The 20,666-nt window shown below is 42.5% G+C and overlaps 1 protein-coding gene across 1 annotated transcript in view; it reads right to left on the bottom strand.

The window, feature by feature from the left end:
* The window catches only part of LOC126474420 (vitellin-degrading protease-like), a 46,225-nt gene extending 28,237 nt beyond the window's left edge, over nt 1-17,988 (bottom strand). The window contains exons 1-2 of the mRNA XM_050101890.1: nt 17,605-17,988; nt 3,812-3,995 (exon numbers count right to left, since the gene is read on the bottom strand). Of these exons, the coding sequence (XP_049957847.1) occupies nt 3,812-3,995; nt 17,605-17,988 (568 nt within the window). The remainder of the gene's footprint in view (nt 1-3,811; nt 3,996-17,604) is intronic.
* Nucleotides 17,989-20,666: the final 2,678 nt, after the last annotated feature.

The following is a 20,666-nucleotide window of genomic DNA, read 5'->3' as shown; positions in this document are numbered from 1 at the left end:
CGATCACAGGCATAAAGAGCTGCTGATTGAGTGGCAGAAGAAGCTTTGACCTACAAGGAGCCCGACCACATCTTGCTAAGAGACTCCACCAAACTTTTCCTCGATATTCTCCACAAAAGCAATGGCTTTTTGGCAGTGGATGTGTCCCCGTCTGTCCTAGTACAGATGAGGAAATAGGAAAAATGTTTCATCCCAAGATGGCGAGCCTGCCCTCCTCCGATGGTGTAGCCAGGGAAGGGAAGGCTGCTGGTCATATGAAGCAGCACTCATGATCCTTCACCATTCGAAGATATGGCCAATTGAGAACTGCCAGATTTTTGCAGCTTGATGCACTTCATACACCAAGCATCTGTCCTGATACAACCCTGTCCAACCAGGGGCTCTTTCCATGGGCGCCACCCAGTCACAGCAAGGACCGTCTGGCATGGCAGCCATTGCCGGGAGTTCTGATGGGGCAGCTTAGGTATCAGTAGTGTGATCCACATGTTGTCACAGGGCTCAGCCATACGGGTTCATAACAGATCCTCACACGGACTGACTACACGTGCTGGTGACCTAGCAGGGTGGAAGGGAGCTACAGTGGGGAAGGGAGAGGAGAAGGAAGGGGGGGGGGAGGAATCTGCACCATAGATGCTAGGGAGGGAGAGTTTCCCCAAATGGCTCACACTAAAAAAAGGAAATTTTGAAATGGAGGTCAAACTTCAAGTCAGGGTCTAAAAGACAAAATGATGAAAGAACAGGCGAAATGATCAAAATTGCAACCAATACAGGAAACCAGGTTGATAGCCAGGTCGACATAAGTCAGAAGACCAAGAGAGGGAAAGGAGGGGACAATGCGGAAGGAGTGGGGAGAGGTAGAAAAAGTAGCTTGAAGGAAATGCATCAAGCGAAGGAAGCATTGGCTGCAATAGCTTGGGGCCCCGTGTGCACCACGCACGAACTCACAAAAGAAAGAACCGTGAGCCCGCTAGGGGGTAATGTCCAAAGTTCTTTAATGCCTTCAGTTCGAATGCGCATGTAATATGATATGTCGTGCACTGTACTCTTACCTGGTGTTTCTTTTCGTGTAATGAAATATAATTACATGACTCTCTAGTGGCACAAGTTAGGACCTGCCTCTTGCTTGTGAGCATGATAGCAAAGATTACTTTCATTACTAAGACAGTTTAGATTCTACAGATTCTGTTAGCACCAGTTAGGGTGTCGGTGTAAGAGCAAGAGAAACTTAATCCCATTGATAGTGGTATAATAGTAACTTAACAAAACTGTATTAAGGAATGCCTATGTTTTAAAGTACTTATTGCATAAGAATATGAAAACATAGAGGACGCTAATATCAGTCTCAAAAACGATTACTACTCAGATGTGACAAACACAGCGATCTGAAAATAACTCATCATGCGTGAGAAGCTGCAATCTAATGCCTGCAGGACATGCAACTTTAGGTCTGAGCTACACTTAGTAACGATGATGTTATAGCCAACTATTTCTTTAGTAAGCATGATCTCAATAACACTTAATAACCATGGTTTTGTGGCCAAAATTGTACTTATATGCTAATTCTTTAGTATGATTCTTTAGTAAGCGTGATGTGAGAATGATTGTTAGCTAACAGAAACTTGGAATCATAAAGTTGCAATTTTATGTTTTATTGCGCTGAACAATATTAAAATCTACAACATGTTATACAGATTACTGTTTCTCGTTCACCCTACAATGTCAGATATTACTAAAAACATCGTTTAACCCTTAACCAGTTTGCATTATGTGTTCTTTTCCCACGTTATTTCCATGGTCTTGCTGCCTTCATTTTGTAAACTTTTGTTAACATTTTTTGCTAGTATTTTTAATGATATTTCCAGGTGGGCTTCTGATGACATAGCTGAACATCTGTATATTACTTGCTGCCATACGTTTTTCATTTTGGAAGGAGATGACAATTCACAGGAAGATGAACTACCTTGCTTTTGAAATTACTCTTTGATACATACTTTTTATGATACATAAGTCGAAACAGTAACGCTTGTAAAAAAACTTTTTATTTTAAGCAGAAAATCAAGTTCATCTTTGTATACTAAATACCTATGAAACAGAATTTTTCGATTGGTTCTTTTTAAAACACTAGAACTGTCAGTCCTTGCTTCTTCTTCTTCGAGCCTCGGAAATGTAAGGTTGTATCATTCCTGTAACTTTTTGTTCTATAAAAATGTTATTTGGACAACCTCCTCTTTAATTGAGTAATACAGCACGAAACCCTACGTTTCTATAATAACGAAGTTAGTTTTGTTCGATTCTGAGCCTATAAATGAGTTGAAATCGGTCAGTTCGATGACGCAAAAATTGCACGCCATCAGTGCTCTATTGCTTTTCTCATTTCGATATTTGTAAGTGGAAGTTGCAGTCTATGTATTTAGTGTGGTTATTATTACCATGCAAACTATTTCTTTGCATGGATAGCTAAAAATAACACGGTTTTACGTCACCAAACGCGCTCTTTTCTGATTACGGTTCCTAAACCTGCAGCTAAGTATTATATGAGAATAAAATCAAACTATAACGAGTAATGAAATAATCTCTTAGAGAATCATTTTATGCTGTAAAAATAGAGCGAAAGATCTAACACCTTCTTTCGAATTTTATAGCTATGTGTTTTCTTTTCTTGCTGGCAATGCGGTTTATCCTTTACTTGAATGTTTTTCTATCGCATAAAACTAAAATCACAAGAATGGCTACTGCAGGAAACGCATACCTAACACGCTATAGTATTTTAGTAAATTCTACCTTGCGAGAAGAATTTTGTTAAGTTTCACGTCTGACATAATTTATTGACATCTATGAATTTGTTTAAATTCGGCACATGTAATCTATATTGTGTAACATTGGATATGTCACTGTGTTCTTATATTTTTGGCTAAAACGTTCCTTTCTGGTTTTTCGCAATGTTCATTTCATCAACACCTAATAAATAAGTTTGTGTTTGAATTCTCTGCGTTTAAACGTATTGATCTCGTAAAAGAGGCTTCTTTGGTTTATTTTGTGTCAAGGTACGCCCTTCCTGAACGCGGATTGCTCTTGCAAAAGTGACTTCATGAAAATGAAATATCCTATCTATCTATCTATCTATCTATCTATATATATATATATATATATATATATATATATATATATATATTATATATATATATATATTATATATATATATATGTATATATAGGATTAAATGACTCCCTCACCTTTCCTTAATTGTAGATGTTATACTAATTTCTAGTCATCAAGAACTGCTAACTTCCATTTATTATTTGACGAAAAAAAGAAAGCTGGAATTAAAATTCATTTCACATTAGTGTGTTGTCAGTGCATTGACATCCTGTTATAGTTCTTCTTTTTGTTATTTAGAGAACCTACCCTAACACCTGCGTACTCTACTGAGACTGATCTTTGGGAAAAGACAGCGTTTCTTTTATTTGATAATGAGGGCTCAGGCGCAAAATAATTTCATAAATCAAATAAAAAATCTCCTGGACTTTGCTGAAGGTACATGTCTAAAACAATTCTTGGCCACGTACACGTTTGTATGCCTCAATGTGTGTATGGTTACAGAAGGCAACTTTTTGAATGTGAAAAGCAGACAACTAGACACCAATTGTTTCGTTAATCCAAGAGCGCAGGGAAACGATGTTGGTGTACACTCCTGGGTATGGTGGGTAAAAACAGCCATAGCCCCACGAGACGATTCCGTATTGCGTGGAGTTCGCAACTAGGGGACCACCTTTGTCACCATTGCAAGCGTCTTTGCCGCCTTCTGGCTCACCAGCGCAAATCATGTTCTCTGTGACTATTCCTTCGTAGGTGTCGTTGCAGGAGGAACGGTCGATGATAGTCGTGTTGACGGCGTGCAGCTGCTCCGGGTAGTCCACCCCAGGTTGAAGGCTACCCCAGCCGCTCACCGTGACGGTGGTGCCGGCCTCGAGCTCCTCAGTAGCCAGAGCCACAGCCTATGGAAACAGTGATGGTAATAACAGGGCAGTCCGCAGTGAGAGGTGAACATTAAATAAATAGTGTAGATAATATGAGTAACAAAGGAATAATCTTTCTTTAAAAATTAATGTGTTATTAGGGTTGTGAATACCAAACAATGAGTTCAGATACGTTTTTGGATAAAACCAACGATTTAACGAAAATCGAAAGTAATGCGGCTTTATAGGTTCTTAGATTTCAAGGACTGGTGCCTTATAAGCTGATACGGACATCATAATGTTGTAAGAAGTGACTTTCTTATTTGAATCGAATTAAGAGCTAATGGACCTCAGTATATTGTAGAAATGACAACGAACTTGGAACAGTGATTATGACTAGGGAAGGGGTCATAGTAACAAACATAGAGAAATGCCGAATAGCAGAGGTACAGCCGGCATGGTCTGTAATATAAGATTAATTAATTTCTTTGCCCTTCAGTTACAGGAAAAACTAACAGAGGAGCGTTTTTCAACGATTAGATAGTCCCATTCTTACAATCCATCCCAAACAAATAATATTTTAGGTGATTTTTGCAGTGTAACCGGGTCCAAAATCAGACATCCAGTTGTAACACATACATGGTACTGAAGAACAACACCAGAGTGTTACATCCACTTCATAAGTTAGAGCTTAAATAAGATGACTAGCCGTACTGACAGAATGTATGCAACGTACAGGTTAAGGGAACACGTTTTGCAGTCATAGCTGTGGCCAACCATAATCTCAGATAACGTGGGGTTCGTATGTACTATAAACTTAGAGAAAGAAGGAACCTACAGAGCAAGAGGATTGTGAAAATTAAACTTAGCTCATCTGGAAGACACAAGACGCTGTGCTGCCTTTCAAAATGTCTGGATAGAAAAAGAAAGAAAGTTCGCAGCGTACGATTCAGCTACAGTATTAACTGGTGGATGAAGTTTGCAAAACCAATTATAATATAAACCATGAGGAATCCCGGCCAACAATGCCATACGATTTCATTTGTTTATTCTTGCGAAAACTGTCTCTACCAGAAGAAAACCGAATTTTATTTTAAGCGTCTGAGACACTAGTTAAAACTTGATGCAACAGTAATAGCAAAGTCTACGCTAATTAACAAAGCATTTTGAAAAAGATGTACACCAAGAAACGGCATCAATGTATCACTTTATACAAGAAAATAAAAAAAGAAACCTGAAACTACTTACAGATATGATAATTACACCCAGGCGACAAAGTCATTTGATAGCGATGTGCACATATACACTATGTGATCAAAAGTATCAGGACATCTGGCTGAAAATTACTTACAGATTCGTGACGCCCTCCATCGGTACTGATGCAATTGAATATAGTATTCGCCCACCCCTAGCCTTGATGACAGTTTCCACTCTCGCAGGCATACGTTGAATCAGGTGCTGTAAGGTTTCTTGGGGAATGGCACCCCGTTCTTCATGGTGTTCTGAATTGAGGAGAAGTATCGTTGTCGGTCGGTGAGGCCTGGAACGAAGTCGTCGTTGCAAAACATCCCAAAGGTGTTCTGTAGGAATTAGGTCAGGACTCTGTCCAGGCTAGTCCGTTACAGGGATGTTATTGTCGTATAACCAATCCGCCACAGGCCTTGTATTATGAACAGGTGTTTGATCGTGTTGAAAGATGGAATCGCAATTCCCGAATTGCTCTTCAACCAGTGGGAAGCCAGAAGGTGCTTAAAACATCAGTGTAGCCCTGTGCTGTGATAGTACCACGCAAAACAAGGGACGCAAGCCACCTCCATGAGAAACACGACCACACTATAACACTACCGCCTCCGAATATTACTGTTGGCACTATTCACGTTCGCAGATGACGTTCACCGGGCATTCGCCGTACGCACACTCTGCCACTGGATCGCCATATTGTGTACCGTGATTCGTCACTCCACACAACGTTTTTCCATTTTTCAATCGTCCAATGTTTCCGCTCCTTACACAAATAGATGCTTCGTTTGGCATTTACCAGCGCGATGTGTGGCTTATTAGCAGTCGCTCGACCATGAAATCCAAGTTTTCTCACCTCCCGCCTAACTGTCATAGTACTTGCAGTGGATCCTGATGCAGTTTCGAATTCCTGTGTGATAGTCTGGATAGATGTCTGCGTATTACACATTACGACTCTCTTCAACAGTCGGCGGTCTCTGTCAGTCAACAGACGAGGTCAGCGCGTACGCTTTTGCGCTCTACGTGAGCCTTCACGTTTCCACTTAATTGTCAGATCGGAAACAGTGTACTTAGGGATGTTTAGGTGTGTGAAAATCTCGCGTGCAGACATATGACACAATTGACACCCAATCACGTGACCACTTTCGAAGTCCGTGAGTTCTGCGGAGCGCCCCATTCTGCCCTCTCATGATGTCTAATGACTACTGAGATGGCTGATGTGAAGTACCTAGTAGTAGGTGGCAGTACCGTGCACCTAATATGAAAAACGTATGTTTTTGGGGGTGTCCGGATACTTTTGATCACATAGTGTACAAATGGCGGTATAATCGCGTACACGAGGTATAAAAGGCCAGTGCATTGGCGGAGCTGTCGTTTGTACACAAGGGATTCATGTGGAAAGGTTTGCGACGTGATTACGACCGCACAACGGGGTTTAACAGACTCTGAATATCGAATGGCAATTGAAGCTAGACGGATGGTACATTTCTTTTCGGAAGTCGCTAGGGAATTCAATATTCCGAGATCCATAGTGTAAAGAGTGTGCCGAGAATGACAAATTTCAGCATTACCTCTCACGACGGACGGCTTTCACTTAACGACAGAGAGCAGCGGCGTTTGCGTAGAGTTGTCAGTGCGAACAGACAAGCAGCACTGTGTGAAATAACAGCAAAAATCGATGTAGAACATATGAGGAACGTATACGTTAGGTCAGTGCGGCGAAACTTGAAGTTGATGGTCTATGGCAGCAGACGACCGACGCGAATGCGTTTGCTAACATCAAGACGGCACCTGCAGCGCCTCTCCTGGGCTCGTGTCAATATAGGTTGGGCCCTAAAAGACAGGAAAATCGCCGTGTGATCGGGTGAGTTCTGATTACAGTTCGTAAGAGCTGATGGTAGGATTCGAGTTTGGTGCAGACCCCGCGAAGCTATGGACCCAAAATTTTCAACACTGAATTTAGCAAGCTGGTGGTGGCTTCATAATGTGAGCTGTGTTTACATGGAGTGGACTGGGTCCTCTGGTCCAGCTGAACCGAGCATTGACTGATTCTGTTCTGCTTGTTGGAAAACATCTGCAGACATTCATGGACATCATGTTCCTAAATAACGATGCACCATGTCACCGGTCCATCGTTGTTGACAACTGGTTTGAAAAAGTTCTTTACAATTTGAGCGAATTATGTAGCCAACATGAATCCCATCGAACATTTATGAGACGTAATCTAGAGTTTAGTTCGTGCAAAAAATTCTGCATCGCCACCACTTTCGCAATTATGGACGGCTAGGGAGGCAGTGTGGATCACTGTTTCTGCACGGGACTCACGACGTCTTATTGAGTCCATGTCGTGTCGAGTTGCTGCACTATGCCGGCCAAAAGGAGGCCCGACGTGATATCAGCAGGTGTCCCATGATCCCACGACTTTGTCAACACAGTGTACAAGCACGATGCTACTGAACAAACAAGCTGAAAAAAGAGAAGAAATCCTTAGTTACATTACAGAACTAGCAACCAGCATAGCAACGGACGAAAAGACACAGAGAGTTATTATATGACAACGAAAAAAAAATCCAGAGGAAGAAGAAGACTTCGCAACAGAGCTAACCGTGAAAGTAGTTGGTGCTACTGAAAAGAGCTAAAAATGTTTATACGGCCCTGTTGCTTACATTTGCATCTCGAGATAATTGTGGATGGGACAGTGGTGTGGTCCTAATTGCCAAAAACCGAGGAGGAAAGACAGTCAGAGTCTTCGACCTATAACACTGCTCAACAGTGACTACAAAATTTTCATGCGGATCACACTGTGATTCAATTCAGTTGTCAGCACTATAACTGGAACATACCAGGCATGTGTGGAGGAAGATCGGCTTGTACACCAAACTTTAACTGATTACAGAGGCATCAGAACAAAAGTAGAAGCTCGCTATTTGCAATGCGCAACCATATCGCTTGACATCGAAAAAGCCTTTGATAAAGTCAACCATTTGTCTTTTCCAGACTGTGAAAGCATTGAACTTCCCAAAAAGTAACTGATACAGCAAAGAACCTCCCAAAAATTGGCATGTTCGGACACAGGGTAAACGGACAAGTACGTAGACTACTACAAATTAATAATTCGGTACGACAAGATTACCCCGTCTCCTTGGCACTATATGCAATAGCTGTTCATGATTTTCTCTTTACCCTGAGGCAACAACTTTATGGATTACAAATGTGTGATCAGAAGATCATATGCCAAGCATACACGGACCACATACGTGCGATTCCTGGGGATGGAAGAAAATGAGAGGGAAGAAGCGCGTTAAATCATAAGGAATTATGAAGCCAGAACATGAAACAAATTAAACCGAAATAAGACGGGACTTATGAACATTGGTAGATCTGTAGAATTTTGAGCGGAAGAACAAATTATTGGCTAAACTACAGTCAGCACACAACAAAACAGTTTGAAAAATCCAAAAGCAGTACAAAAATTACACACCTGTTACAAAAAAAAACAAAAACAAAAAAAGGAATATCTTGAACGACTAGATAGAGGATGTTCGTATTCATAGGACTTGTACGTTAGTGAGTTCTCCAGAAATTATTAACATTTCAGTCACCTCGCTTCAGAATATGTCGTGTTCGCCATGGGCCTTGATAATTTGTTCCATGCGTGGAAGCACCAATGCGTATAAGGCGCAAATTTCGTCCTGTGCGATATCCATCCATGCTGCTTTCATTTCCAAAGTTCATGTGTGGTGGTTGGCATTGGGTCACAGTCCTGCACTCTTCGTTTCACCATATCCGATACATTTTCGATTGGCGGCAAGTCCGGTGATCTGGTTTTCCCAGGGCAGAAGGCTGACATCCTGTGCCACCAAGATGACACGTGTTCGAGCCGAAACATGTGCTCATGCATTGTCTTACTGAAGAATGGCATTTGGGGTGTTGTGCAGAAAGTGTATGCTACAGGTCGTAGTATGTCATTCACTTAGGTCACACGGCTGACAGTGGCCTGGACATGCACCAACTGCGATTTGTGATTGTACGCAGTAGCGCGCTACACCATAAGGCCTTGAGTTGGTGCTGTTCGTCTAGTGTGAATGCAGTTACTGTGATGCTACTCGCCCCCCCCCCCCCCCCCCCCGTCTGCGGAGAACCAAAATGCGGCCATCATTTTCAAAAAAAGAGAACCTGGATTCGTCCGAAAACATTATGGTGCCATTCCTGGCGCCAGCGACGTCGTTCACACACCACTGCCGTCTAGCGTGTTTCTACACTTTCATCAAAGGTAACCGGAGATGTGGACTCAACCGATGCCGTAATACAGGGACGGACTGTCCCTCCTGATAGTGTACACACTGTTTCATTGTTGCATCATAGCCGAGGACGCCACTGTGGCTGAGCGCTTCTGGCGCTTCAGTTCGGAACTGCGTCGCTGCTACGGTCGCAGGTTCGAATCCTGCCTCGGGCATGGATGTGTGTGCTGTCCTTAGGTTATTTATGTTTAAGTAGTTCTACATCTAGGGGACTGGTGACCTCAGATGTTAAGTCCCATCGTACTTAGAGCCATTTGAATCATTTTTAGCCGAGGACGACGCAGATCTGTCCTGCAATGACATTAGGTTGAGGTGTCGATCTTTTCGGGGGTGGTCTGGGCGGTGCAACCTGACCCATTTACTCGTGTTCTACGGCCTTCTGTGAACTATTCTGCATACGCCCGTTGCACTGCCGAAACATTTCGTTCCACACGAGTAGCATTTTGCCGATGGAAGCATTACGTCCTCTCATGCCAATAACGCGCCCTATTTCAGGCTCATTGATTTGACCTTACGAAAGGCGTATACGTCTGTGAGAAATCCCGCACGTCTGCTCAGATTACACAGATGTATTATCTTCGGTTTAAAGCGACAACGAGATCCATAGGCACATTTTACCGGTAGGTGGTGTTGCGTCGTGATGTCGACGTTTACCTTGAAATCGCGGGCCGACGTAGTTCAAATGCTAATCATTTCTGGAGAACATACTACTGCAACGTCCTGTGAATATGAACGTCCTACCTCCCATGGTTCACTGTGTTCTGTTTTTTCTGAACACGAGCATACGTTTGGTCAGTAGCTATATGAAATCCGAAATAAACAGAGTCGCTCACTTACAGCAATTATCAAGATACATAGCTCAGTAAATACCAGCACCCCTTAGTCAAATTCTCAGCAGAGGTCACCTACAACATTTTCTCTAAGAGTACAGCTTCATCGAAAGAACAATTCCAGACAAAGATCTATACAAAATCGAAGCAGTCAGCAGCAACATGGCAGAAAACGAAGCGAAGAATAGAACAAAGCAAAAGTCTATGGAATAAAGCTGGAACAAAGTCTCGGAAAATATTCGGGGCTCACACTTATGAACCAATGTGAGGTCAACGAGGTACTTGGCTGCAAACAGGAAAACCCCGACAACGCAAAAAACCAAACAGTTCATCTGTCAGACACACCAAACTACATCAGGTGCAACCTACTGCACTTGGACGAACGTGTAGTATCTGGTTAAAAGTATGTGAACACCTATCAGTGTCCACCGTGCACATTTATGAAGACTTGAACTCTGCAGAGAACACTTTCAATGAGGTGCCAGAAAATTTGCGTGGGAGTGGTAGCCCTTTCTTCCTCAAAAACCGAAACCGCAGAAGGTTGTGATATAGGATGCTGGGGTCTGGAGCGAAGTCAACCTTCCAACTCTTTACAAAGATATTTCTTTGGGATCAGCTCGGTACTCAGGGTCGGCCAACCCATTTCAGAAATGTTAATGTCCACAAACAAATGAGTTAGAAATATTGCATTATGTGTTGTCTTGCTGGTAAAATCACTCATCGCCCTCGAACTGTTCTGCTGTATGCAGTACACACTGTAGTAAAATTTGTTCACCTCCTTTCGCATTTACCAGTTCCTTAAGGGCAATTAAGGGTCACAATCCTAACCACGAAAATACCCCCATAGTGTCAGATCACCTCCTCTGTACTTCACCGTTGGCACTTTGGACGATGGCAGGTATCGTTCGCCACGCATTCGCAATCCCAGCCCACACAGGCTACAACGTGATTCATCAGCCCAAATCCCTTTATTTCAGGTAACCGATGTTTTGTGGGGCCGCTCTTCAAACCATCTCAAGCATCGCTCAGCATTCACCATAGAAATGTGTGGCTTATGAGGAGCGGCTCAATCATTCTACTCCGTCCTTTTCAACCTATTTTTCTAGTTCGGGGCCTTTCACATTCGACAAATCGCGCGCTTGCAAGGTGAAGTGCAAAGTGTGTTTGCACAGTGCTTCGGTCGAACTGGGCTTCATTTGCCTCATCTCGGCTTGCGTGGTGAAGCCGCCGTGGTGCACTGGCGAGAACGTTGACAGAAGGCATATTCATCACTGAAACAGATAAGCGCAAGACGGTTACTCGAATAATGGAACAATCTGCTCCAAGAAAGCAAAGATTTCCGAAAGTCCATTTAAACTGGAATGGGAAATTCTTTCTTTTTTTGTTAGTTGTGACAATAGCGCCAAATGTCAAATCTGCCGTACAGGAATTATATGTGTAAGAAAATCATCTATTTGAAGACAGTATAGCAAATTGAAATCAGAAGAGTATACTGAAAACATAGGGGAAGCCAGAGAAAAAAAAATTACAGTGCAAACTCTAGCGCCAGAGAATTCTATATCCACAAATGAGGCTTGTATCAGTACTTTATCATATTTACTTTGATCAAAGGATCTGCGAAACGAACTGAAGTTTGTTTACATTTCTCTCAATTGTGTATTCGTTTTCGTTTTCGCTTGTATTATTCCCAAACCCATTCTTTTTTTCTCTGATTTAGTGCGACGAAGATGAAGGTTGCCTTGAAAGGATTCAGAACTAGTTGTAAAGTTGCTTTATGTTTAGCAAGAGCACGGAAGCCGCTTGGTGAAGGGCCATTAATAAACAATATTTTGTTGGATGTAGTAGAGACAATAAGTCCCACAATATCTCCCACATACAGCAGAATACCCGTTTTCTAGAACGATAAAATATGGCGAAGCAGCGACATTGCCGGGAATTTCATGAACAACTGTCAGCCAAATTTGAAAACGTCCAGGCGGGCTTGATGAGTCCGTGGATCAGTTAGCCGTTTTTTTCGTGGCGTGAATGACGACCTAAATGTAACGGAAGAGCTCATCGATATGATGTCGATAAAGGACACTGCTACAGGAGTGGATATGTGAGAAGCGATCGAAATGACAACTGAAAGAAGAGGACTCACTTGAAGAAAGCTCTTTTTTGCAACCACAGACGAGGTGCCAGCAATGCATGGTAAAGTTAAAAGGATTATTGGCCTACTGCGGAGAAACCTTAACACACTGAATTTATCTTCCGCTTATTTTTTTGCCCACGAAGAGGTTGTTTGTGCAAAAGTTATCGGAGTTCAATATGTAATGAATGTTGTGGTGCGCATCGTGAAATGTATTCGTTCTCATGGACTCATTCATCGTCATTTCAAAGAATTTTTTACTTCATTTGAAGAGGAGTATCCAAATATGTCGTGCCATGCTTATGGACGGTGGCTGAGCAAGAGGTAAATAATTTCCCGCATTTTTCGACTGCGCCACGCCGTGGCTCAATTTTTAGAGGACAAGGGAAACTAGAGCCACTCATGCATGACCCTGAATGGGCAGTCGATTTAGGATTTTTAGCAGTAAACTTCAGCTCCTGAAAAAACAACTTTTCTATAGAGGTAAGCAACTCTTTACTTAGTTAGGTATCCGGATTTTTAAAAGTGCTTTATTCAAAACGGTACTTTGGTTTTATTTTACAGCATATGCGCGGGAAGTAGCACGCTTTGAAAAATTTGTCAAATTGCTACAATCCCTTAAAAATGATTTTGGCAACCGACTCCAGTTAATGCACCGGTATACCACTAAGAGGAAAATAAAGTCGATTTTGTTAAATGTACAAGCATAACATTAAATTGAAAACTACAGTAAACAGTACCTTGTTATTGAAACATATCGCCTTTTAATACTTCAAAGCAACTTTATACGCTACTCTCATTTATTACCATTTAGTTTTGTTCTTGTTTCAGGAAATTACTAACTTGCAGCCAACGTTTGAAGTGTTGGTAAAGCGCGGCAATTGAAAGTGCACCTTTAGACTTACATTTCAAACTAATCCAGTTGCAAACCGACGAATACAGAAAGGTTTTATTTTATAATACCAAAGGTTTGCTCGAATTCTACCAGAATTTGTCGAAGGAAGAATTTCCTAATCTGCTCACAAGAGAACCTCCCATCGCACCCCCCTCAGATTTAGTTATAAGTTGGCACAGTGGATAGGCCTTGAAAAACTGAACACAGATCAATCGAGAAAACAGGAAGAAGTTGTGTGGATCTATGAAAAAATCAAGCAAAATATACAAACAGAGTAGTCCATGACGCAGATAGGCAACATCAAGAACAGCGTGAGCTCAGGAGCGCCGTGGTCCCGCGGATAGCCTGAGCAGCTGCGGAACGAGAGGTCCTTGGTTCAAGTTTTCCCTCGAGTGAAAAGTTTACTTTCTTTATTTTCGCAAAGTTATGATCTGTCCGTTCGTTCACTGACGTCTCTGTTCACTGTAATAAGTTTAGTGTCTGTGTTTTGCGCCCGCACCGCAAAACCGTGCGATTAGTAGACGAAAGGACGTGCCTCTCCAATGGGAACCGAAAACATTTGATCGCAAGGTCATAGGTCAACCCATTCCTCCACAGGAAAACACGTCTGATATATTCTATACGACACTAGTGACGGCATGTGCGTCACATGACAGGAATATGTTGTCGACCCACCTAACTTGTACACTTGGCGAATGGCTAAAAAGATTCTTCTACCTTGCCCGATTTAGGTTTTCTTGTGGATGTGATAATCACTTCCAAAAAAGAGATGAAAACATAAGAGTTTGTCACATAAACTGCAGAAAGCAAATTTAAAGTTATTATTATTATCATCATTATTATTTAAACTTCTTTTGCACGAGTAATCATGTCCCATCAGACTCAGTCCTCCACACCCACTGGACATAAACATTTGGCAATTACGAAGAAAACGGAGGTGAAGTTTTGGAAAAGGTCGGGACGGGGCGGGCGAGACAAGCGTAAGGAAAGAGGAACATAGCGCTATTGCAAAAAAATGGTTCAAATGGCTCTGAGCACTATGGGACTGAACTGCTGTGGTCATCAGTCCCCTAGAACTTAGAACTAATTAAACCCAACTAACCTAAGGACATCACACACATTCATGCCCGAGGCAGGATTCGAACCTGCGACCGTAGCGGTCACGCGACTCCAGACTGTAGCGCCTAGAACCGCACGGCCACTCCGGCCGGTAGCGCTATTGCACAAGGTCGGAAAGTAGTGATTTGACCCATTGTCAATATAGAACAGCCTTCTTCTGCAGTCTGATACAAACACCCCGAGAAACTCTATTTTACTTTTACCACTGGTAGCAATTTTAAACTCACGAGAGATTCCTGTCTCAAGTCTCATGCGATTTTTACCGATGGAGGTGTCGCAATTGTTAGCACACCGTACTCGCAGATTCATATCCGCGTCCTGCCACCCAGATTTAGGGCTTCGGTGATTTCCCTAAACTTCTCCAGTCCAATGCCGGTATGGTTGCTTCGAAACTGTCTCTTCACCACCGCGGGCCTGTGCTCCGTCTCTGATGACCTAGATGTCTACGGGACGTTATACCCTAACACTGCTTCCTTCATGAGAGTTTTTACAGCCAATCCCCGAAATGCTCTACGGTTCCTTTCATTACATGAGGTCTGCCTGGTCTCACTTTAGCTGTCGTTGTTCCTCCACGCTTCCACTTCATATTCATATCGCCAGCCTTCGGCCTGGGCGGCATCAGAAGGGTTGAAATATCCTAAATGGATTTGTTACTCAGGTGACATCCAGTGAAATGGCGCACGTTCGAGGTCACTGAGCTTTCCTGGTCGGCCGGTTCTAGTGTTACCTCTTCTCTACTGAAAACACAATACTCCCTGCAGTCTTTTATACTAGCGTACCTGCATGTTGTTGTGTCACGTAGTGGTCAAATCTGCATTGGATAGGGATGTCCGGATACTTTTGATCATATCGTGTAGATAAACGTGTGGCAATGTAAAGGTAATATGGTTCCTCCGCAGACAGAAACTTATGTTTTATATACGACTCACAGCACAGTTACACTCCATAGACGAGTTGGTCCAGATGAAGCAGCACATTTTAACGGAAAAGGAAAAAAATTAAAGCAGTTTACTGGCTACATATGATAACAAAGCATCAGGAGGATGAACAAATCAAAAAATCTACTAATGAAAATTTACCAGTTTGCTAACTGGAACATTCAAACACAGAGAAACTTTTATCTTTAAACTTAGTTTTTAGTATTTGTATGTGCTTTTATTTATTTTTTATGCTACTGAAAGTAATGCCTTCTTTTAAAATTATATTGATGAGTAATTTTTAGGTCAATGAGAAAGAAATTCATTTAATTCAAGTCTTCTCAGTACGATTAGTTTAGTTTTCAAATCTGCATTTCACTTCTTTCTATCCTAACGGAAATAATATTTTCATTTTAAAACTTTTGGAAAAGAAAATGACAGTTCACTTGCCAAGGAGTTCATTCGAAGAAGTTCATTTTAGTGTCTAAGTTGGTGACCTTTAGTTCCACGACGAATTGTATATGATTTACCACAATTCATCTCATAAAGAAGCAACACGTAATTTCTAATGAAATGAAACAACAGAAATGGTATCAGAAAGGCGGCATAATTTTAATTTCAAACTTCCTAATAGCAAAGTATGCCTTCTTCGGCTCTGATAACTGCCGCCTGGTTTCTGTGCCATTTTGTTAATAACGTTCCACTCCAAGTACTTTGCTCCCACTACCTTCCGAAGGTACAAGGCATAATAAACGAACACGAGAGCAGATTCTTAACGTCAGCCCTCTAGTTGAAAAATTTAGCGAATTCAATACCCCGCTAGTCTTCGTTTCTATGACTATAGCAAGGCCTTCGACTGTGTTCAGTGGAAAGAACTGTGGAGCGTACTAGCAGAAATGGGCGTTCACGAACATCTTATTACCTTTATCACAAATCTTTACTATGATGAGAAGGCAATAATCAGACTAGGAAAAAGTACTTCAAGACCTTTTGAACCATGTAACGGAGCTAGACATGAGTGCATTCTATCATCGGTTCTGTTTAACAACTATGGAGAATATGTTACGAGAAAGAGTCTTCCTGGCTGGGCTGGTGGGATCAAAATTGCAGGACGAAGAATCCGTAATTTAAGTTTTGGTGATGACACTGTACTGTGCACAGAATCAAAACTGTAAATAAAGAAACTACTGGGTAGGGTTAAGACAGAAAATGAAAAACTTAGACTGTCGATCAGTAAGAAAAAGACAAAGATCATGATAACTGACAGAGGTGAATCAATATCAGCCGCTGACGTACTATCAGAATATGAGAAGTGGATCACTTTGTCTACTTGGGCTCAGTGATTCAGAAAGAGGGTGGCCAACACAGTGAATAAAATGCAGGATTGTTCTGGATAGGGATGCTACACCGAAACTGAAAGTGTTTTGAAAGATGGAGTCCTAACCATACAACAAAATTAACAGTGCACAATCTCCAATATTTCCAATTTTCCTTTATTGCGCTGAAACATAGACAATAACAAAAGGGGACCAAAAAGACTTGATCTTTTGACATATGGACTTGGAAGAGGTTGCTGAGAATATCATGGATAGACAGCAAGACCAATCAAATCAATCCTTCAAGAACGCAGGGTGTTTCCAGTGAATCCTGCAGTTATTTGGTCATATAACTCTACGACAGGAGGATAACTTGGAAAAAACGATCATCAGTGGCAAAGTCGAAGGTAGAAGGTAGTAGGGACGACCACCAAGATGATGGACGAACCAGATAATGGAGAAGACATACCAAACATGACGCTAGGCACTCCGAGATGTAGAAGTCCGGGAAAAATGGAGATATACTTAAGAGTATTTGTGGTGGGTCACCAATTTTCAATTATGTAAAACGGAGTGATGACGACCTTCAAACAATTCCAGAGTGTATTCCAATCAACACTGGCACTGTACCCAGGCTAATGCATGTAGTTCTGCAGAGCAATGGAAGGGGTGAAAGAGAGGAAGGAGATCCTACATATAATATAAATATTACAAACGTATCGGTTGAGTATTTGTCCCTTAAAAGGCAAAAGTTCCAAGTTCGATATCAGATCCGCCAAACAGTTGTAATTTACCAGGAAGATTCAAACCAACTCACACTTCGCTACAGAGTGGAAATTCATTGTGCGACCGTAGTTTGATTTTGTAAGATTTTTCTCAATGAAATATTTCTGTACAGTATACCTGAACGTTGTCGCCAAACGAGATGGAGCCAGAGATCTCGAAGAAACCAATGTCTCTATCTGTCAAAACATAATCGAAATCTTCGTGCCAGAACAAATCGGACACCGTGTATGTGGCGCCGCCACTCTCGCGTATAGATGTACCGACCCGCAGCACGTAATAAATTGGTTCGGTGCCCCAGATGCACCACGCAGCCGTCATCACCCAGTTGGCGCTGACGATGGAGGCGCCGCAGCGGTGCGCCTCCACATACTCCACGGAGACCTGCCAGGGGAACTGCGAGATGTCCGCCGGCTCGCCACCCAGAACACGGTCGTCGCCCCCTAGTGTGGGTGCTACGCTGCAGGCCGCGGCCAGCAGCCACAAGGTGAGGGCCGGACACATCTCTGTCGGGACAGCCAGGCAACACTGTCGTTCGCGTTGTGTACCAGCAACTGCCTCACGAGTTATCTGCACCTCTCCAGATTTATCAGTCGCTTTGAATCAAAACAGATTTATTATCAGTTGCGCCAGCCTCTCCTAACGGCTCTAGCTATTACCATAAGCGAAGTATCAACGTGCTAAAATTATCTGTAAAGTATTGCATGTCAACGAATAACCCACTCGTAAGTTTCCACCAATGAACAAAGGTCTGCCTGAGTTTCCCACATAATGAATTGTCCACTGGTTTATCCCTTGACTGGAAGAGAGTTAAATGATTAAATGAATGAGGTTCGGTGTTTGCACGATTGTACACTAGCAGAAAAGATTATCAGCATGAAACAACGGATCTGCGTGATGGAAGATTTACCCACTTATTACTTATCCTGCACACATTGTACATAATACGTATTCCACAAGACATGATTCTGTCGACAGGATCACACATCTATAGACATACTGTCCATGGATAGCACGTTCAATATACAGTAAGTTCTGATTACAGTGCAGTAATGAAAATGAATACAGTGGGGATCCAGATGTGCCACCCATTATTTTGGCAAATGGATATTTCCGATATTACAGACCAGACCAGACGCTATTACGGTCAGTTTCGACGCCATCCTCAAATTTGTTTCTGCGAATGTACGTTCAAAAGTTCATTGCACATAACGTTTAAGTGCCTGTTGAACAAGATAAGTAAGTTGCTGTGCTGCTGTAAACATGACTAAGTCAACCCTTTAGTATATTTTCTTGTTAACCTCTAAGATCTAATATATAGTACAAATGATTTGAGGATGAATAAACAACTGTAACAAATACTAATATTATTACAAATACGTTGTCTGTTGAAAATTATGGGGGCACCTAACAGTGGACATTAATGTGGGATGTGTGCCCCCAAAGCTTTTACGACAGTTTGAAACTCTGCTGGGGACACTTTCTGTGAGGCGTTTGATTTTCTGCGTAGGTATGGTAGTCCATTCTTTCTCAACAGTCAAAACCAGAAAAGGTACTGATGTCTGGCGTTGAGGTCTGGAGGGAAGTCGACGTTCTAACTCATCAAAAAGGTTTTCGATTGGTTTCTGTAGTACCGTAAATTATGGTAATGGTAAGTGCCAGGGGCTGAGTTGGGGTAAATTCTAAAACAAATGTAATTCAATTTATTAATAAGTACAGTACAAACAATTCTGGGCTCATGCAGAATTGACAACGACCACAGCAAGAAACGAAAAGTATGATTGGCTCAAATGGCTCTGAGCACTATGGGACTTAACATCTATGGTCATCAGTCCCCTAGAACTTAGAACTAATTAAACCTAACTAACCTAAGGACATCACACAACACCCAGCCATCACGAGGCAGAGAAAATCCCTGACCCCGCCGGGAATCGAACCCGGGAACCCGGGCGTGGGAAGCGAGAACGCTACCGCACGACCACGAGATGCGGGCGAAAAGTATGAGTAATACCGTGCAATCAGTTTAGCAGCTCACGTATCCAAGTTACTGGCAAAATAAAAAACAGGAGAATCGAGAAGAATATTGAGGACGTGCCAGATGATTATTAGTTCGGCTTCAGGAAATGTAAAAGCACCAGAGGGGCAGTTCTAATGCTACGGTTGTTAATGGAAGCAAGACTGAAGAAAAATCAAGATGTGTTCATACCATTTTTCGACATGCAAAAAGCGTTCGACAATGTCAAATGGTGCAAGGTGTTCGAGGTTCTGAGGAAAACAGGGGTAAGCTGCAGGGAAATACAAGTAATACACAATACGCAAGAGAACCAAGAGGGCAGAGACAAAGAAGGAAGTGTTTAGAGTAGAAATGGTGTAAAGCAGGGAAATAGCCTTTCGCCCCTGATATTAAGCAAAATATATGCGATCGCAGCTAGCGGAGGATGACCGGAGCTGGAGTCGTCGTTGATGGAAGTAGCGGCGTCACAGGCCACTGTCCAACTGATGCTGCATTCTCTCAGCACTGTGAGGTGATAACACAGGAGCAGATGTATGCAGCTGCCAAGCTGCTACTTCCTGTACTGAGCTACAGCAGGGGACTGTAATAAAGCTTTTGGAATTGCAAGCTGTTTCATTGGCGCCACACAGCACCTCCAACCAACCGATCTCCACCAGTTCTCTTACATAGCTTATACATTCTTTGCTCAAATCCTCCTCCTCCGGAATTTCTGTCATCGCCACCAATGTTCCTGCCCCTTTTCTGCAGACGCACGATGCTTTGGTTCACTAAACAACATGCAACAGCTAATGTATCTGTGTCGTGTTGGCTCGTTTTCCAAGATGTTATATCGTTGCTTACTGGCATGATCCGTTTTCCTTTCACGCCACCAGGTGGCGCTTTGGTCGTCTTTTAGTTGGCTCTTTGGTTGGAGGAAGTTGGAGGCAGGTTGCTGATATACAGTGGGTGACGAACGGTGGGCATGTGATTACGGGTCCAGAACATTATGACCACAGACCTACTATCGATATTAACCCGTATATGTGATAGCAGCGTCACGTGGTGGGGAGTGAGTGTAAGTCAGACAAATTCACAGTGCATGTAGTTTCTGTGAGCATGCCGTCTGTGCCGGCCGGTGTGGCCGAGCGGTTCTAGGCGCTACAGTCTGGAACCGCGCGACCACTGCGGT

Source organism: Schistocerca serialis, chromosome 4, assembly GCF_023864345.2.
Source record: "Schistocerca serialis cubense isolate TAMUIC-IGC-003099 chromosome 4, iqSchSeri2.2, whole genome shotgun sequence".
Lineage (NCBI taxonomy): Eukaryota > Metazoa > Arthropoda > Insecta > Orthoptera > Acrididae > Schistocerca > Schistocerca serialis.
Note: the sequence above shows the minus strand (reverse complement) of the source record. Positions and strands in the feature narration are given on the sequence as shown.